This window comes from Bombina bombina, chromosome 2 (assembly GCF_027579735.1).
Source record: "Bombina bombina isolate aBomBom1 chromosome 2, aBomBom1.pri, whole genome shotgun sequence".
NCBI lineage: Eukaryota > Metazoa > Chordata > Amphibia > Anura > Bombinatoridae > Bombina > Bombina bombina.
Window position 1 is genome coordinate 19,442,950 of NC_069500.1, and position 23,087 is coordinate 19,466,036.

The 23,087-nt window shown below is 38.8% G+C and overlaps 1 protein-coding gene across 1 annotated transcript in view; it reads right to left on the reverse strand.

The window, feature by feature from the left end:
• FAM219A (family with sequence similarity 219 member A) overlaps positions 1-22,347 on the reverse strand; it is a 601,226-nt gene extending 578,879 nt beyond the window's left edge. Inside the window, exon 1 of the mRNA XM_053700975.1 lies at positions 22,040-22,347. Within this exon, the coding sequence (XP_053556950.1) occupies positions 22,040-22,099 (60 nt within the window). The 5' untranslated portion in view covers positions 22,100-22,347. The remainder of the gene's footprint in view (positions 1-22,039) is intronic.
• Positions 22,348-23,087: the final 740 nt, after the last annotated feature.

Consider the following 23,087-nt stretch of genomic DNA (forward strand, 5'->3'; position numbering starts at 1 on the left):
TTACGCCTCTGATACGTCTGATGACGTTCTGCTCACCTCTGCAGTTGCTTGTTCCGGACTCGTTTACCGGATAACAAAGGTCCTGTAACTTCTTCTGAAACTCCAAAAGTTGCCGTGCTCACTGTGGGTAAAGTTCAATAATAGTTCAAAGTGGAAAATAGGAGCACCGGCACTGAGTTGAGTTAAAAAATTCCAATTTTATTTGTAACACCTTAGTGTCTTTAAAATCTTTTTACAAGATGGGCACAAACAGATAAAAGACATAGGACTGTCTGATGACAACAGCCTTACATGTTTCGGCTTATGAGGACGGCTTTCTAAGCCGAAACATGTAAGGCTGTTGTCATCAGACAGTCCTATGTCTTTTATCTGTTTGTGCCCATCTTGTAAAAAGATTTTAAAGACACTAAGGTGTTACAAATAAAATTGGAATTTTTTAACTCAACTCAGTGCCGGTGCTCCTATTTTCCACTTTGAACACATATATAAAACACACATCTCTCTCTCTCACACAACTTTTGTCTCAGACACAACATCTGCCATAGGATGCAACGGTCATGACCATGCCAAAATGTTTAAAGGCAAAAAGCAGAATGCTCGCCACGGAAGATTAGGGAGGCACTGAGTGGATTTACTGGGCTGCTGAACTTACTGAATTACTTTTAGTCAGAACCTTGAGCACATTATAGGCCAAGTGTGCAGAGTATGTAATATTGCTATATAAACCTGACCTTCAATACCCTAGTACTATGGATGTGGACTTTGGTTAGTATGAGAGAGGTGAGCAGCAGAAACTTTGTTTGTGCTATGTGAAGCCTAGCCACTTATCGTGTAAAACCTGGCCATATCTGCCTGACATGTCTTAAGAAAGTCCTCTTCTGCCTACCACTTCAGCTTCAGTTTCTATTTATCTGTATTTCTTACTTTACACTGGGCTAAGGTACCAGTAAATATTGAGCCGATAATTGGTTTCAGGGGCCAGAAATGTATTTATTCCATGCTAGCTGAACACCCTCAAATGCTTCTTCAACTAAAAGACCAATCACTTCTTTTACACCTGTTTGATGGTAGCCTTATGTTGATTTGGAGCGGTTACTCAAGAGACTGCTCCCAATTCTGTAATTATGACTTTGTAATTTAATGTTGTCTCATAACCCCACGTTCTAGAATTCTGGGATTACCATGGTTACATAATTCTATTACAGACAGGTCTTCTGGCGAAATCTTGAACCAGGTACCTCTCCTGATGATAAGCCCCAATAATATCATGAATGTCAATATGCTTTTGAAATAAAAATGACAGATGCAGAATACCTCATGAATGCCCAACAGATTTGCTACCAGAGGCCAATATTCTATTTGGAAGAATATTTCCTCTCTCCTCACCAGAGTTTTAGCATCTCAAAGATTATATTGAAGAGAATATCTCCAAAGGTTTCCCTCTTCCCTCAGTCCTTTATATAGAATGAAGGTGCTCGAGTGGATTACAGAGTACTAAACGCTGTCACTGTAGTGGAAGATAACTTTTAGATCAAGATATGGGCATTTTGAATATCCTGTTATGTTGGGTTGTGCAGCTAAATTTCAGGATTTCCTAAATAATTATGTTTTGGGACACTATTGATACATTTATCATAATTTACCTTGAGAATATACACATTTTTCTCCCAGCTACTAAATCTGCAGATACAATTCTACTACCTGGCAATTACCTTGCTACTAACTCATCTATTTTGGAGAAGATAACTGATGAAATATTCACCATTTAAGGAACAACTTTATCTAAAAGAGGACAGAGGTTCTTTCTTCCGTGACATTTTTGTTCCCGTTTGTCAATAAACAATTGCCACGGGGGTCACAGGGGTCTGGTTTAAAAAAAGGAATTTAGCTCACTGCTAATTTTGATAGCCAAAAATGTTTTAAGATATTAGTTCTTAAGTATCGCCGTGTGCAGAGTGTGCCAGATCTAAGAATCATACTTCTAAATCTATGACATTTTTGCAGCCCTTTCTGACACCTAAAAAGCCATGATTCCATCTAGCCATGGATCTACTGTTGACCTGCATGCATCTGCTTTATACTGTTGATCACTTTTCTAAGATGGCCCATTTTATACCCACTATTAGGATACCCTCTACCAGTTATACAGATATATCAGAGAAATATTTTATTTACATGACCTACGTGAGTTCAATTTACATCTTACCGATGCTCTCTCCTCTGCCGACCATCTGCAAACACATTAACAAACAAACAACGAACCAAACCATTTCCCAAAACCAAGTTCACATATAAACATCAGGGACATCAATCCATTTTCATTTCATCCTACTAAACCTACTAAGGTTGTGCTTGGAGAGGGGGCTCTGCCATAAACATACAGAATGCTCAGCGTGAGCAATCAGAATAAGGACTAGTGGATTTAAACTTCTAGTCTGGAGGCAATTAGATTTTTGGGGCTGCTACATTTCCCAGTGAGCTATCTAGTTTAACAGAGGATGGCTATACATTTATACTGAACTTGTCTTTATTCTGGACCTTACTCATGCATACCTGATGATCCAGGTGTGCAGTATTTGTAATTAGCTGACTAATAACCTGAATCTTATTACTTCAAGGGTTATATCACAATTTGGTTTGTGTTTAACTGTACATTTATCTGTCTCCAACTACCACCTAAATCGTAGTATCAGGGCCATGTAAATAGTCTGGGGCATATTTATCCGGCTCCATATGGGGCTTGATGCCCTGTGTTTCTGGCGAGCCTTCAGGACGCGCATCTGCAGGGCGCCGTATTGCACCAGCAGGTTAAAGGAACTGCTGGTGCAATGATAAATGCAGAGAGCGTAGGCTGTCGGAATTTATCGTTGTGTAGTGAACATGATACGCTATATCGGATCATGTCCGCTCGCACCATCATAAATAGGCCCCTCTGTCTTTACCTGTCTCTATATACGTTCTACATAAGTGTGTGGGGCGGGGGGGAGAGAAATGTTTTATAACATGGTTAATAGTAACACATGCTGGTACTCTACTCCAGTGTTTTTCAACCAGTGTGCCGTGGCCCACTAGTGTGCTGTGAGAGATCCTCAGGTGTGCCACGGCAGACTGACAACAGTGTGACATATTTTTTAAACTTTGCTTGTTTTTTACTCCCAGTGCAGGGGTAGTTTCTAGGAGGCATGGCATAACAGCACAATACATACAATATGTGTGTGTTTGTGTGTATGTGTATATATATATGCTGTATTAGGCTACAATGTGTGATTTTTTTAAAATTTTGGGATGATGGTGTGCCACAGGATTTTTTAATGTAAAAAAGTGTGCCACGGCAAAAAAAAGGTTAAAAATCACTGCTCTACTCAACGGCCAGCTGACAATAATTTGGGCAAATACTGTAATTCAGACTCAAAACTACCTACCTTTTATTGAGTAATATAAACTATAGAATTGTTTGGCTTTTTACATAGAGATGCTCAGGTGATATTTTCAGGTCAGCTTTTTACAGTTATGCTCCATCACTTTCAAGTGATTTAGCATAAGAGTATTACGCCCCTTTAAGTAAACAGCGCAGTCATTACAACTAATGGCAAAGACATCAAATTAATTAACCGCAGAAAGACAATTAAAAACTGCTTCTCCAATCTGATCACATACATGGTCCAATCTAATTAATTTAATGTATTAAGTTTCATTCCAGAAACACTCTACGCTTCATAGCCCTTTAGCCAGCTTAGCGCTACTTAACCCTGCGCCATCATTTCACCCTATTTTAATGTATAATAAAATAAAAATGTGACTGATTTCTGCTTGAATGGGTGGTTTCCTTTACAGCTATTATGAAAAGGTGGTGACATAAAAGTATACACCAGTAATCTTGTGGCTGACAAACAGAACTACAAGGCCCAGTATAGCAATGCAACAATCTGGCAGTCGAATGTTTTTAGGCAATAACTTTATTTTGAAAGCAAATATATCTAGAATTGAAAATCTTCTAAACTAAGACTTGTATAATCACAGTGCAGGAATATCCCAACCATGCAAACATATCTCCCAGGAATCAGACACATGTACACGCAAGAGTCCAATTATAAAGCCATCTCCTGTTATTAAGAGACAACATCCTACAGCAATAAGTCCATGTGCCCAGATTACTCCCTATCAGTTACAGCTACACATCAGCAAATGTGATTATGTCAAGGACCAGCATCCAATTCCCAGTTTAAGGTGCCAAATGGCAGACACAGTCCTAAATGTATATGCTGGTACATATGTAACTGATCCGGGGTACACAGCCTCCTTATTTACTTGCTGATAGCTCAAAATCAGACATTATCATGAGATAAGCAAAGGGGACACACACAATCAGGGCACCTATATATAGCGCAACAATGTTACATACATGTCAAGCACAAACATACACTGCATATATAGTAAGTCCGGATTATTACACAAATAGCATATACAGTACACATGACAGACACATAGATGTATCAGAGAATTAGACAAATATCACACAGAAAGAAAGGCAGGTATGATATACAGACACAGGGGCAGATTTATCAAGCAGCGGATCATGCAGTCTACCCCCATAGTTTCAGGTTCCAATCAAACTGAAGTTAATAAGCAGCGGTCTTGGACATGCACACTAGCACATAAACCTAAGTATACACACACACTTACAGATAAACCTAAGCATACACACACACTTACAGATAAACCTAAGCATACACACACACACACTTACAGATAAACCTAAGCATACACACACACTTACAGATAAACCTAAGCATATACACACACACACTTACAGATAAACCTAAGCATACACACACACTTACAGATAAACCTAAGCATACACACACACTTACAGATAAACCTAAGCATACACACACACACTTACAGATAAACCTAAGCATACATACACACACTTACAGATAAACCTAAGCATACACACATGCACACTTACAGATAAACCTAAGCATACACACACACTTACAGATAAACCTAAGCATACACACACACTTACAGATAAACCTAAGCATACACGCACACTTACAGATAAACCTAAGCATACACACACACTTACAGATAAACCTAAGCATACACGCACACTTACAGATAAACCTAAGCATACACGCACACTTACAGATAAACCTAAGCATACACACACACTTACAGATAAACCTAAGCATACACACACTTACAGATAAACCTAAGCATACACACACACTTACAGATAAACCTAAGCATACACACACACACTTACAGATACACCTAAGCATACACACACACTTACAGATAAACCTAAGCATACACACACACACACTTACAGATAAACCTAAGCATACACACACTTACAGATAAACCTAAGCATACACACACACTTACAGATAAACCTAAGCATACACACATGCACACTTACAGATAAACCTAAGCATACACGCACACTTACAGATAAACCTAAGCATACACGCACACTTACAGATAAACCTAAGCATACACGCACACTTACAGATAAACCTAAGCATACACGCACACTTACAGATAAACCTAAGCATACACGCACACTTACAGATAAACCTAAGCATACACGCACACTTACAGATAAACCTAAGCATACACGCACACTTACAGATAAACCTAAGCATACACGCACACTTACAGATAAACCTAAGCATACACGCACACTTACAGATAAACCTAAGCATACACGCACACTTACAGATAAACCTAAGCATACACGCACACTTACAGATAAACCTAAGCATACACACACACTTACAGATAAACCTAAGCATACACACACACTTACAGATAAACCTAAGCATACACGCACACTTACAGATAAACCTAAGCATACACGCACACTTACAGACAGGGCCGCCATCAGGGGGTGACAGGGGTGACTCCTGTCAGGGGCCCAATGAGCCAGAGGGGCCCCATGAGGCAAGAACAAAAAAAAAAAAAAAAAAAAAAGGAGTAAAGTATTAGCATTTGAGAGGATTTCTTAGTGTTCACTAAACCACTATGCTCAGTGTGTGCCTGAGTCAGACGGCAGATCACTTTCATTTGAAGAGAAGGTAGGATTTACTTACAAAATGTTTTTTATTTCTTTGTGAAATTTTGGATTGTAATTTCAGTGTGGTAGTAGTTGTATGGTGGGGCTAGTGTATTTATGATTATTTGACAATGCTGTAGAAATTCTATATTTAAAACCATGCAGAAATGTTTCCTCCTCAATACACAAATGGTAGATGCCCTTTTGGCAGATATGCATTATATATATATATATATATATATATATATATATATATATATATATATATATATATATATATATATATATATATATATATATATATATATATATATATATATATATATATATATATATATATTACATTCCAGTTTACTGCCCCTTTATGCAAGGACTTTCCAGATGCAAGGAGGCATTTTATCTAAGATTTTTACATCTGCATAAAATTTTATACTCTCAGACGAAGATTGCTCAGTGTTTGAAATGAGACAGGTTATCTTAAAACTGTTCAGTTTACACTACAGCTGACTTAGTTTTGAAATACATACCAACAAGCCTAAATCCTGCATTTAACCAGATCTAATGGTATGAGTACCACAGCTTATGGTCCCACCAAGACCATATAGAGTACAGCGTTTTCAAAATCCATAAGTACAGCTGACAAATGGGAAAATTTGTACACTATATTTGAAGTGGTGCTCTTGGTTGGGGAAAATGGGGAAAAAAACAAACAAACATATGTCAACCTTTTAAAGGTACTTTTCTTCATCTAGCCATCTACCCAGCTCATTAATGTACAATTTTGAATTCACAGAATTATTTTTGTTTGCACATTTACAATATGATTCTTTAAAAAGTGATCTCTTAATTTCTGCATTTTTTTTTAACATGCATGTCACACACTGTTGATTTAGGGGATGCAAGGTGCATACATGTTTCCTCCTGTGAGTGTTTCTGTGGGTGTATGTGTTTATGTCTTTGTGCTTTGGTTTGTGTCTCTATGTGTATGTATTTTTTATCTGTGGGTCTCTCTGTGAGGGTGGGTGTGTATGTCTTTGTGCATTTTCTGTGGATGTCTGTGAGGGTGTGTCTGAGCTTTTTCTATGGGTGTTTCTGTGAGGGTGTTTGTGTGTGTGTATGTATGTATGTATGTATGTGTTTTCTGTGGGTGTCTCTGTGAGGGTGTGTGTATGTCTTTGTGTGTTTTCTGTGGTTGTCTCAGTGAGGGTGTGTGTATGTATGTCTTTCTGTGTTTTTGATGTGGTTGTCTCTCTGTGTGTGTGTGTGTATGTCTTTGTGTGTTTTCTGTGGGTGTCTCTGTGTGTGTATGTGTGTATATGTCTTTGTGTGTTTTCTGAGGCTGTCTCTGTCGGTGTTTCCTTGGGTGTATGTGCAAGTTTGAGTTTGTGTGTGTGTGTGTGTGTCCATTGTCTGTTCCTTTTTAGGACATTTTGACCTTACTACTAATTATTCACATCTTTCTACAGACTTTGAGACTATTAAGACCTTTCCGGGAAGTAACCACTCCACCATTTAACCTTTAAATTATTGTTTAGGCAGTTCAGGGCCCTTCCTTTCAGTCACTGCATGCTGTTGTCATCATTTAATTGGCATCTTCCATTACAAAAAGATAATCAGAACTCCATATTTTGTTTTCTAAATCTCCTTTTTTTTTTACAAAACTGTAGTTTACCTCATTACTTGTCAGGTCAATGTAAACAAGTGCTAAGTGTCTGTTTGGGTTTCTGTGTCTGAGTGTGTTTCTTTGCGTGTCTGCTAGAGTGTCTATATGTGAATCCTTATGTGTGAGTGTGTTTGTGTGTTTCAGTGTATAAGTGTGTCTGTGTGTGCGTGTATGTTACTACCTTTACAACATTTCCAAGTTTAAATAGACAATTAAGAATAAAGTGCATATACGTTTTAGTCACTTGGTCAAAAATTGCACATGTCAAAGGGGGGGGGGGGGGGGCCCTGACCAATGGTTGAGTCAGGGGCCCCAAAATTTCTAGTGGCGGCCCTGCTTACAGATAAACCTAAGCATACACGCACACTTACAGATAAACCTAAGCATACACGCACACTTACAGATAAACCTAAGCATACACGCACACTTACAGATAAACCTAAGCATACACACACTTACAGATAAATCTAAGCATACACACACACTTACAGATAAACCTAAGCATACACACACACACTTACAGATAAACCTAAGCATACACACACACACTTACAGATAAACCTAAGCATACACACACACTTACAGATAAACCTAAGCATACACACACTTACAGATAAACCTAAGCATACACACACTTACAGATAAACCTAAGCATACACACACACTTACAGATAAACCTAAGCATACACGCACACTTACAGATAAACCTAAGCATACACACATGCACACTTACAGATAAACCTAAGCATACACGCATGCACACTTACAGATAAACCTAAGCATACACGCACACTTACAGATAAACCTAAGCATACACACACACACTTACATATAAACCTAAGCATACACACACACTTACAGATAAACCTAAGCATACACACACACTTACAGATAAACCTAAGCATACACACACACTTACAGATAAACCTAAGCATACACACACACTTACAGATAAACCTAAGCATACACACACACACTTACAGATAAACCTAAGCATACACACACACACTTACAGATAAACCTAAGCATACACACACACTTACAGATAAACCTAAGCATACACGCACACTTACAGATAAACCTAAGCATACACGCACACTTACAGATAAACCTAAGCATACACGCACACTTACAGATAAACCTAAGCATACACACACACACACTTACAGATAAACCTAAGCATACACACACACACTTACAGATAAACCTAAGCATACACACACACTTACAGATAAACCTAAGCATACACACACACTTACAGATAAACCTAAGCATACACACACACTTACAGATAAACCTAAGCATACACACACTTACAGATAAACCTAAGCATACACACACTTACAGATAAACCTAAGCATACACACACACACTTACAGATAAACCTAAGCATACACACACACACTTACAGATAAACCTAAGCATATACACACACACACACACACACACACTTACAGATAAACCTAAGCATACATACACACACTTACAGATAAACCTAAGCATACACACATGCACACTTACAGATAAACCTAAGCATACACACACACTTACAGATAAACCTAAGCATACACACACTTACAGATAAACCTAAGCATACGCACACTTACAGATAAACCTAAGCATACACACACACTTAACAGATAAACCTAAGCATACACACACTTACAAATAAACCTAAGCATACACACACACACACACTTACAGATAAACCTAAGCATACACGCACACTTACAGATAAACCTAAGCATACACACACACTTACAGATAAACCTAAGCATACATGCACACTTACAGATAAACCTAAGCATACATACACACACTTACAGATAAACCTAAGCATACATACACACACTTACAGATAAACCTAAGCATACACACATGCACACTTACAGATAAACCTAAGCATACACACACACACACACTTACAGATAAACCTAAGCATACACGCACACTTACAGATAAAACTAAGCACACACACACTTACAGATAAACCTAAGCATACACGCACACTTACAGATAAACCTAAGCATACACACACACACACACACTTACAGATAAACCTAAGCATACACACACACTTACAGATAAACCTAAGCATACACACACACAGATAAATAAGCAAACACACACACACAGATAAATAAGCATACATTCACACACACAGATAAATAAGCATACATACACAGATAAATAAGCACACACACACACACACACACACACAGAGAGATAAATAAGCATACACAGTATTACACACATATAAATAAGCATACACACAGAGCTAAATAAGCACACACACACACAGATAAATAAGCATACACACACAGACAAATAAGCACACACACACAGATAAATAAGCATACACACACACATACAGATAAATAAGCATACACACACAGACAAATAAGCACACACACACACACAGATAAATAAGCACACACACACACAGATAAATAAGCATACACACACACATACAGATAAATAAGCATACACACACAGACAAATAAGCACACACAGAGATAAATAAGCACACACACAAAGATAAATAAGCATACACACACACAGAGATAAATAAGCCTACACACACACAGACAAATAAGCATACATACACACACACAGATAAATAAGCATACACACACACACACACACAGATAAATAAGCACACACACACACACACACAGATAAATAAGCATACACACACACACAGATAAATAAGCATACACACACACACAGACAAATAAGCATACACACACACACAGAGATAAATAAGCATACACACACACACAGATAAATAAGCATACACACACAGATAAATAAGCATACACACACAGATAAATAAGCATACACACACACAGAGATAAATAAGCATACACACACACACAGATAAATAAGCATACACACACACAGAGATAAATAAGCATACACACACACACAGATAAATAAGCATACACACACACACAGACAAATAAGCATACACACACACACAGACAAATAAGCATACACACACACACAGACAAATAAGCATACACACACACAGAGATAAATAAGCATACACACACACACAGATAAATAAGCATACACACACAGATAAATAAGCATACACACACAGATAAATAAGCATACACACACACAGATAAATAAGCATACGCACATACAAATAAGCACACACACACACAAATAAGCATATACACACAGATACATAAGCATACACACACACACAGATAACTAAGCATATACACACAGATACATAAGCATACACACACAGATAAATAAGCATACGCACATACAGATAAATAAGCATACACACACACACACAGATAAATAAGCATACACACACACAGATAACTAAGCATATACACACAGATAAATAAGCATACGCACATACAGATAAATAAGCACACACACACAGATAAATAAGCATATACACACAGATAAATAAGCATATACACACAGATAAATAAGCATATACACACACAGATACATAAGCATACACACACACAGATAACTAAGCATATACACACAGATAAATAAGCATACGCACATACAGATAAATAAGCATACACACACACAGATAAATAAGCATATACACACAGATACATAAGCATACACACACACAGATAAATAAGCATATACACACAGATAAATAAGCATACGCACATACAGATAAATAAGCATACACACACAGATAAATAAGCATATACACACAGATACATAAGCATACACACACACAGATAACTAAGCATATACACACAGATAAATAAGCATACGCACATACAGATAAATAAGCATACACACACACACACAGATAAATAAGCATATACACACAGATACATAAGCATACACACACACAGATAAATAAGCATACGCACATACAGATAAATAAGCACACACACACACAGATAAATAAGCATATACACACAGATAAATAAGCATACACACACAGATAAATAAGCATATACACACAGATACATAAGCATACACACACACAGATAACTAAGCATATACACACAGATAAATAAGCATACGCACATACAGATAAATAAGCATACACACACACAGATAAATAAGCATATACACACAGATACATAAGCATACACACACACAGATAACTAAGCATATACACACAGATAAATAAGCATACACACACACACAGATAAATAAGCACACACACACACAGATAAATAAGCATACACACACACAGATAAATAAGCACACACACACACAGATAAATAAGCATATACACACAGATACATAAGCATACACACACACAGATAACTAAGCATATACACACAGATAAATAAGCATACACACACACACACAGATAAATAAGCACACACACACACAGATAAATAAGCACACACACACACAGATAAATAAGCATACGCACATACAGATAAAAAGGCGCACACACACAGATAAATAAGCATACACACACACACACATAAAAAGCATACACACGCTCTGGTCTGAATATACACATTATATACACAGAAATCTCTGGTCTGAATATACACAGAAATATCTGGTCTGAATGTACACATTATATACACAGAAATCTCTGGTCTGAATGTACACATTATATACACAGGAATCTCTGGTCTGAATATACACATTATATACACAGAAATATCTGGTCTGAATGTACACATTATATACACAGAAATCTCTGGTCTGAATGTACACATTATATACACAGGAATCTCTGGTCTGAATATACACATTATATACACAGGGATCTCTGGTCTGAATATACACATTATATACACAGTAATCTCTGGTCTGAATATACACATTATATACACAGAAATCTCTGGTCTGAATATACACATTATATACACAGAAATCTCTGGTCTGAATATACACATTATATACACAGAAATATCTGGTCTGAATATACACATTATATACACAGAAATATCTGGTCTGAATATACACATTATATACACAGAAATATCTGGTCTGAATATACACATTATATACACAGAAATATCTGGTCTGAATATACACATTATATACACAGGAATCTCTGGTCTGAATATACACACAGAAATCTCTGGTCTGAATATACACATTACAGGGAGTGCAGAATTATTAGGCAAATGAGTATTTTGACCACATCATCCTCTTTATGCATGGTGTCTTACTCCAAGCTGTATAGGCTCGAAAGCCTACTACCAATTAAGCATATTAGGTGATGTGCATCTCTGTAATGAGAAGGGGTGTGGTCTAATGACATCAACACCCTATATCAGGTGTGCATAATTATTAGGCAACTTCCTTTCCTTTGGCAAAATGGGTCAAAAGAAGGACTTGACAGGCTCAGAAAAGTCAAAAATAGTGAGATATCTTGCAGAGGGATTCAGCACTCTTAAAATTGCACAGCTTCTGAAGCGTGATCATCGAACAATCAAGCGTTTCATTCAAAATAGTCAACAGGGTCGCAAGAAGCGTGTGGAAAAACCAAGGCGCAAAATAACTGCCCATGAACTGAGAAAAGTCAAGCGTGCAGCTGCCAAGATGCCACTTGCCACCAGTTTGGCCATATTTCAGAGCTGCAACATCACTGGAGTGCCCAAAAGCACAAGGTGTGCAATACTCAGAGACATGGCCAAGGTAAGAAAGGCTGAAAGACGACCACCACTGAACAAGACACACAAGCTGAAACGTCAAGACTGGGCCAAGAAATATCTCAAGACTGATTTTTCTAAGGTTTTATGGACTGATGAAATGAGAGTGAGTCTTGATAGGCCAGATGGATGGGCCCGTGGCTGGATTGGTAAAGGGCAGAGAGCTCCAGTCCGACTCAGACGCCAGCAAGGTGGAGGTGGAGTACTGGTTTGGGCTGATATCATCAAAGATGAGCTTGTGGGGCCTTTTCGGGTTGAGGATGGAGTCAAGCTCAACTCCCAGTCCTACTGCCAGTTTCTGGAAGACACCTTCTTCAAGCAGTGGTACAGGAAGAAGTCTGCATCCTTCAAGAAAAACATGATTTTCATGCAGGACAATGCTCCATCACACGCGACCAAGTACTCCACAGCGTGGCTGGCAAGAAAGGGTATAAAAGAAGAAAATCTAATGACATGGCCTCCTTGTTCACCTGATCTGAACCCCATTGAGAACCTGTGGTCCATCATCAAATGTGAGATTTACAAGGAGGGAAAACAGTACACCTCTCTGAACAGTGTCTGGGAGGCTGTGGTTGCTGCTGCACGCAATGTTGTTGGTGAACAGATCAAAACACTGACAGAATCCATGGATGGCAGGCTTTTGAGTGTCCTTGCAAAGAAAGGTGGCTATATTGGTCACTGATTTGTTTTTGTTTTGTTTTTGAATGTCAGAAATGTATATTTGTGAATGTTGAGATGTTATATGGGTTTCACTGGTAAAAATAAATAATTGAAATGGGTATATATTTGTTTTTTGTTAAGTTGCCTAATAATTATGCACAGTAATAGTCACCTGCACACACAGATATCCCCCTAAAATAGCTATAACTAAAAACAAACTAAAAACTACTTCCAAAACTATTCAGCTTTGATATTAATGAGTTTTTTGGGTTCATTGAGAACATGGTTGTTGTTCAATAATACAATTAATCCTCAAAAATACAACTTGCCTAATAATTCTGCACTCCCTGTATATACACAGAAATCTCTGGTCTGAATATACACATTATATACACAGAAATCTCTGGTCTGAATATACACATATACACAGAAATCTCTGGTCTGAATATACACATTATATACACAGAAATATTTGGTCTGAATATACACATTATATACACAGAAATATCTGGTCTGAATATACACATTATATACACAGAAATCTCTAGTCTGAATATACACATTATATACACAGAAATATCTGGTCTGAATATACACATTATATACACAGAAATATCTGGTCTGAATATACACATTATATACACAGAAATATCTGGTCTGAATATACACATTATATACACAGAAATATCTGGTCTGAATATACACATTATATACACAGGAATCTCTGGTCTAAATATACAGATTATATACACAGGGATCTGTGGTCTGAATATACACATTATATACACAGGGATCTGTGGTCTGAATATACACAGGGATCTGTGGTCTGAATATACACATTATATACACAGGGATCTGTGGTCTGAATATACACAGGGATCTGTGGTCTGAATATACACATTATATACACAGGGATCTGTGGTCTGAATATACACATTATATACACAGGGATCTGTGGTCTGAATATACACATTATATACACAGGGATCTGTGGTCTGACTATACACATTATATACACAGGGATCTGTGGTCTGAATATACACATTATATACACAGAAATATCTGGTCTGAATATACACATTATATACACAGGAATCTCTGGTCTGAATATCCATATTATATACACAGGGATCTGTGGTCTGAATATACACATTATATACACAGGGATCTGTGGTCTGAATATACACATTATATACACAGGGATCTGTGGTCTGAATATACACATTATATACACAGAAATATCTGGTCTGAATATACACATTATATACACAGGAATCTCTGGTCTGAATATCCATATTATATACACAGGGATCTGTGGTCTGAATATACACTGGGATCTGTGGTCTGAATATACACATTATATACACAGGGATCTGTGGTCTGAATATACACAGGGATCTGTGGTCTGAATATACACATTATACACACAGGGATCTGTGGTCTGAATATACGCATTATATACACAGGGATCTGAGGTCTGAATATACACATTATATACACAGGGATCTGAGGTCTGAATATACACAGGGATCTGAGGTCTGAATATACACATTATATACACAGGGATCTGTGGTCTGAATATACACATTATATACACAGGGATCTGTGGTCTGAATATACACAGGGATCTGTGGCCTGAATATACACAGGGATCTGTGGTCTGAATATACACAGGGATCTGTGGTCTGAATATACACATTATATACACAGGGATCTGTGGTCTGAATATACACAGGGATCTGTGGTCTGAATATACACATTATACACACAGGGATCTGTGGTCTGAATATACGCATTATATACACAGGGATCTGAGGTCTGAATATACACATTATATACACAGGGATCTGAGGTCTGAATATACACAGGGATCTGAGGTCTGAATATACACATTATATACACAGGGATCTGTGGTCTGAATATACACATTATATACACAGGGATCTGTGGTCTGAATATACACAGGGATCTGTGGCCTGAATATACACAGGGATCTGTGGTCTGAATATACACAGGGATCTGTGGTCTGAATATACACAGGGATCTGTGGTCTGAATATACACATTATATACACAGGGATCTGTGTTCTGAATATACACATTATATACACAGGGATCTGTGTTCTGAATATACACATTATATACACAGGGATCTGTGGTCTGAATATACACAGGGATCTGTGGTCTGAATATACACATTATATACACAGGGATCTGTGGTCTGAATATACACAGGGATCTGTGGCCTGAATATACACATTATATTCACTTGGATCTGTGGTCTGAATATACACAGGGATCTGAGGTCTGAATATACACATTATATACACAGGGATCTGTGGTCTGAATATACACATTATATACACAGGGATCTGTGGTCTGAATATACACATTATATACACAGGGATCTGTGGTCTGAATATACACATTATATACACAGGGATCTGTGGTCTGAATATACACATTATATACACAGGGATCTGTGGTCTGAATATACTCATTATATACACAGGGATCTGTGGTCTGAATATACACATTATATACACAGGGATCTGTGGTCTGAATATACACATTATATACACAGGGATCTGTGGTCTGAATATACACATTATATACACAGGGATCTAAGGTCTGAATATACACATTATATACACAGGGATCTGTGGTCTGAATATACACAGGGATCTGTGGCCTGAATATACACATTATATACACAGGGATCTGTGTTCTGAATATACACATTATATACACAGGGATCTGAGGTCTGAATATACACATTATATACACAGGGATATGTGGTCTGAATATACACATTATATACACAGGGATCTGTGGTCTGAATATACACATTATATACACAGGGATCTGAGGTCTGAATATACACATGGATCTGTGGTCTGAATATACACATTATATACACAGGGATCTGAGGTCTGAATATACACAGGGATCTGTGGCCTGAATATACACATTATATACACAGGGATCTGTGGTCTGAATATACACAGGGATCTGTGGTCTGAATATACACATTATATACACAGGGATCTGTGGTCTGAATATACACAGGGATCTGTGGTCTGAATATACACATTATATACACAGGGATCTGTGGTCTGAATATACACAGGGATCTGTGGTATGAATATACAGAGGGATCTGTGGTCTGAATATACACATTATATACACAGGGATCTGTGGTCTGAATATACACAGGGATCTGTGGTCTGAATATACAGAGGGATCTGTGGTCTGAATATACAGAGGGATCTGTGGTCTGAATATACACATTATATACACAGGGATCTGTGTTCTGAATATACACAGGGATCTGTGTTCTGAATATACACAGGGATCTGTGTTCTGAATATACACATTATATACACAGGGATCTGTGTTCTGAATATACACATTATATACACAGGGATCTGTGTTCTGAATATACACATTATATACACAGGGATCTGTGGTCTGAATATACACATTATATACACAGGGATCTGTGGTCTGAATATACACAGGGATCTGTGGTCTGAATATACACATTATATACACAGGGATCTGTGGTCTGAATATACAGAGGGATCTGTGGTCTGAATATACAGAGGGATCTGTGGTCTGAATATACACATTATATACACAGGGATCTGTGGTCTGAATATACACATTATATACACAGGGATCTGTGTTCTGAATATACACATTATATACACAGGGATCTGTGTTCTGAATATACACAGGGATCTGTGTTCTGAATATACACATTATATACACAGGGATCTGTGTTCTGAATATACACAGTATATACACAGGGATCTGTGTTCTGAATATACACATTATATACACAGGGATCTGTGGTCTGAATATACACATTATATACACAGGGATCTGTGGTCTGAATATACACAGGGATCTGTGGTCTGAATATACACATTATATACACAGGGATCTGTGTTCTGAATATACACATTATATACACAGGGATCTATGGTCTGAATATACACATTATATACACAGGGATCTGTGGTCTGAATATACACATTATATACACAGGGATCTGAGGTCTGAATATACACATGGATCTGTGGTCTGAATATACACATGGATCTGTGGTCTGAATATACACATTATATACACAGGGATCTGAGGTCTGAATATACACATTATATACACAGGGATCTGTGGTCTGAATATACACAGGGATCTCTGGTCTGAATATACACAGGGATCTCTGGTCTGAATATACACAGGGATCTCTGGTCTGAATATACACTGTGGTCTGAATATACACAGGTATCTGTGGTCTGAATATACACTGTGGTCTGAATATACACAGGGATCTGTGGTCTGAATATACACATTATATACACAGGGATCTGTGGTCTGAATATACACAGGGATCTGTGGTCTGAATATACACATTATATACACAGGGGTCTGTGGTCTGAATATACACATTATACACATAATTTACACAGGAATATGTGGTCTGAATATAGACATTATATACACATACACTAATATCTGGTCTGGATATACACAAGAATCTCTGGTTTGAATATACACTATATTCACAAGGATCTCTGGTCTGGATATACACAGTGGTCTCTGGTTTGGATATACACAGGGATCTCTGGTCTGGATATACACAGGGATCTGTGGTCTGGATATACACAGGGATCTGTGGTCTGGATATACACAGGGATCTGTGGTCTGGATATACACAGGGATCTGTGGTCTGGATATACACAGGGATCTGTGGTCTGGATATACACAGGGATCTGTGGTCTGGATATACACAGGGATCTGTGGTCTGGATATACACAGGGATCTGTGGTCTGGATATACACAGGGATCTGTGGTCTGGATATACACAGGGATCTGTGGTCTGGATATACACAGGGATCTGTGGTCTGGATATACACAGGGATCTGTGGTCTGAATATACACAGGGATCTGTGGTCTGAATATACACAGGGATCTGTGGTCTGAATATACACAGGGATCTGTGGTCTGAATATACACAGGGATCTGTGGTCTGAATATACACAGGGATCTGTGGTCTGAATATACACAGGGATCTCTGGTCTGGATATACACAGGGATCTCTGGTCTGGATATACACAGGGATCTGTGATCTGAATATACACAGGGGTCTGTGGTCTGAATATACACAGGGGTCTGTGGTCTGGATATACACATTATATACACAGGGATCTATGGTCTGAATATACACATAAATCTCTAGTCTGAATATACACAGAAATCTCTGGTCTGAATATACACAGAAATCTCTGGTCTGAATATACACAGAAATCTTTGGTCTGAATATAGACATTATATACACATACATTAATATCTGGTCTGGATATACACAGGAATCTCTGGTCTGGAAATACACAGGGATCTCTGGTCTGGAAATACACAGGGATCTCTGGTCTGGAAATACACAGGGATCTCTGGTCTGGAAATACACAGGGATCTCTGGTCTGGAAATACACAGGGATCTCTGGTCTGGAAATACACGGGAATCTCTGGTCTGGAAATACACGGGAATCTCTGGTCTGGATATACACGGGAATCTCTGGTCTGGATATACACGGGAATCTCTGGTCTGGATATACAAGGGAATCTCTGGTCTGAATATACACCAAAATCTCTGGTCTGAATATACACCAAAATCTCTGGTCTGAATATACACCAAAATCTCTGGTCTGAACATACACCAAAATCTCTGGTCTGAACATACACCAAAATCTCTGGTCTGAACATACACCAAAATCTCTGGTCTGAATATACACAGGGATCTCTGGTCTGAATATACACAGGGATCTCTGGTCTGAATATACACGGGGATCTCTGGTCTGGATATACACGGGGATCTCTGGTCTGGATATACACGGGAATCTCTGGTCTGGATATACACGGGAATCTCTGGTCTGGATATACACGGGAATCTCTGGTCTGGATATACACGGGAATCTCTGGTCTGGATATACACGGGAATCTCTGGTCTGGATATACACAGGGATCACTGGTCAGGATATACACAGGGATCACTGGTCTGGATATACACAGGGATCACTGGTCTGGATATACACAGGGATCTCTGGTCTGAATATACACAGGGATCTCTGGTCTGAATATACACAGGGATCTCTGGTCTGGATATACACAGGGATCTCTGGTCTGGATATACACAGGGATCTCTGGTCTGGATATACACAGGGATCTCTGGTCTGGATATACACAGGGATCTCTGGTCTGGATATACACAGGGATCTCTGGTCTGGATATACACAGGGATCTCTGGTCTGGATATACACAGGGATCTCTGGTCTGGATATACACAGGGATCTCTGGTCTGGATATACACAGGGATCTCTGGTCTGGATATACACAGGGATCTCTGATCTGGATATACACAGGGATCTCTGGTCTGGATATACACAGGGATCTCTGGTCTGGATATACACAGGGATCTCTGGTCTGGATATACACAGGGATCTCTGGTCTGGATACACACAGGGATCTCTGGTCTGGATACACACAGGGATCTCTGGTCTGGATACACACCTTATATACACTATATACACACAGGGATCTCTATTCTGAATATACAGGTTATATTGGGATCTCTGGTCTGGATATAAATGTTATATACCTAAGGATCAGGTTATACCCTCACATGCAAAAGTCATCTTGAAAGAGTGTTGAGTAAAATTAAAATTTTATGTCTGCATATGCACATTAACTTCCTACAGGATGGTGTGTCTGGGTATATATATTATCTCCCTATGTGTGTCAGACCTGTATATATATATATATATATATATATATATATATATATATATATATATATATATATATATATATATATATATATATATATATATATATATATATATATATATACACACACACACACACAATGCTTTGCATTATACATCATGGCAGTGTTCACCCCAGGTTCTGTTTAATAGCCACACCACCCAGCTGACCACCTTGCAAAAAGTAAAGTCAATATTAAGCTAAAATTAGCTAATATTCTTTTTTTTTTTTTTTTTGCTTATACAAAATAATTAAATACATGTATGTTAAATTGTACTATTAGTTTGTGACTTGTATAACTTAAGTATCATTTATAAATAACAGAAAAAGTTATAATATTCCAAAGTGGGGTGTCATGCACATTATCTCCCTATAGACATCAGGTCTAAATGTACACATTATCTCTCCAAGGTGTCTGGTCTGGATATACACAACTTCCCTATAGACACCAAGCCTATATATATATATATATATATCTCCCCAGAGGAAATGTACATTACCTCCCCATATACATCAGGTCAGGACATATGTATTCTCTCTATAAACATCAGGCCTTCATATATATGGATGTCAGGCCTTCCAGTCTGCTCAGGCAGGTTACTAGCCAGGCCTTTGTTATGAAACGCAAAGCGGATGAGACGCTTGTGTCCCAATAGGATCATCTCCTTCTTTCCCAGGGAAAGGCAGTAAGTCCCTCACTGACATACGCCTGCCTATAGTATCATCACAGTAGCTGAGGCACCAGGAAGCAACTCAACCCCTTAACATCACCTACCACCCTATGGTTAACATCACCTACCACCCTATGGTTAACATCACCTACCACCCTATGGTTAACATTTAGAGGCTTTGACCTTCCCACGGGGACTTATTTAAAAACAAGTGCTACACAATGTGTATATTTATTTATATCATATGAAACCTCTCTACGCTGAGATGTTTCACCTCCGTATGTAATATGGCATCAATCCCCTGGTCAAATCTTGGGGCCCCTTATTTATTAGCAGAGAAACTCCTCTCAGAACCTGGAGCTGGTATAAAATCTCATCACAAATTGTGTATCTAGGGAAAGATGGTCCTGAATAGAATTGTACAATGCCTGAAAAGCAACCAGCTTGTTAACCATTTCCCTGACACAGAGCAATTGTTCTTTCCAAACCATTTACACACCATGCAGTGCCCCCTCCCGCTGCCTCCTTACCAGGGGCTGCATCTCTGAGTGCACTGTGGGCACCTGGAACCGATCTATTTCTTCCATCATGTTGGCAGAATATTGTGTGCACCCTGCCGTCAGATGTGATGGGTGCAGTGAGGTGCCAGTTCCAGTGGGTGCTGGGTCCCTCCTGTCACAATGGTTTCTCCTGCTGGGTGCCAGTACTCCTGCTGGGTATAATGGGTGGTGTATCCCTCCTATAGGATGATATGTGGGTACCTCCTGCTGTAGGATATCAGTGGCTATAGTAACACTCCTGCTGGGTACAACGGGTGGTGTATCCCTCCTATAGGATATCTGGGTAACTCCTGCTGTAGGATGTCAGTGGGTATAGTAACACTCCTGCTGGGTACAATGGGTGGTGTATCCCTCCTGTAGGATATCTGGGTACCTCCTTCTGTAGGATGTCAGTGGGTACCTCCTGCTATAGGATGTTAGTGGGTATAGTGCCACTCCTGCTGGGTACAATGGGTGGTGTATCCCTCCTGTAGGATATCTGGGTACCTCCTGCTGTAGGATGTCAGTGGGTACCTCCTGCTGTAGGATGTCAGTGGGTACCTCCTGCTGTAGGATGTCAGTGGGTACCTCCTGCTGTAGGATGTCAGTGGGTATAGTGCCACTCCTGCTGGGTACAATGGGTGGTGTATCCCTCCTATAGGATATCTGGGTGCCCCCTGCTGTAGGATGTCAGTGGGTACCTCCTGCTATAGGATGTTAGTGGGTATAGTGCCAGTCCTGCTGGGTACAATGGGTGGTGTATCCCTCCTGTAGGATGTCAGTGGGTATAGTGCCACTCCTGTGGGCATTTAGGGCCACCCCTGCTCTTCCTGTGAGTATTGAGGGCCACAGGTTTGAGTATCTAATAAGGCAGCACTCCTTGTGTGTCCCCTGTTGTGGTCAGATTTACCCCTCCTATGAATGATGTATTGCTGTCTGTGTGTATTCTGCGGGCGGTAGAGCTCGGTGCCGCTGATGCTGCGGGATGCAGGTGATGCTACAAGGCTAGGTGCCCTAGGATGGGCGCGGTGCTCCCGCA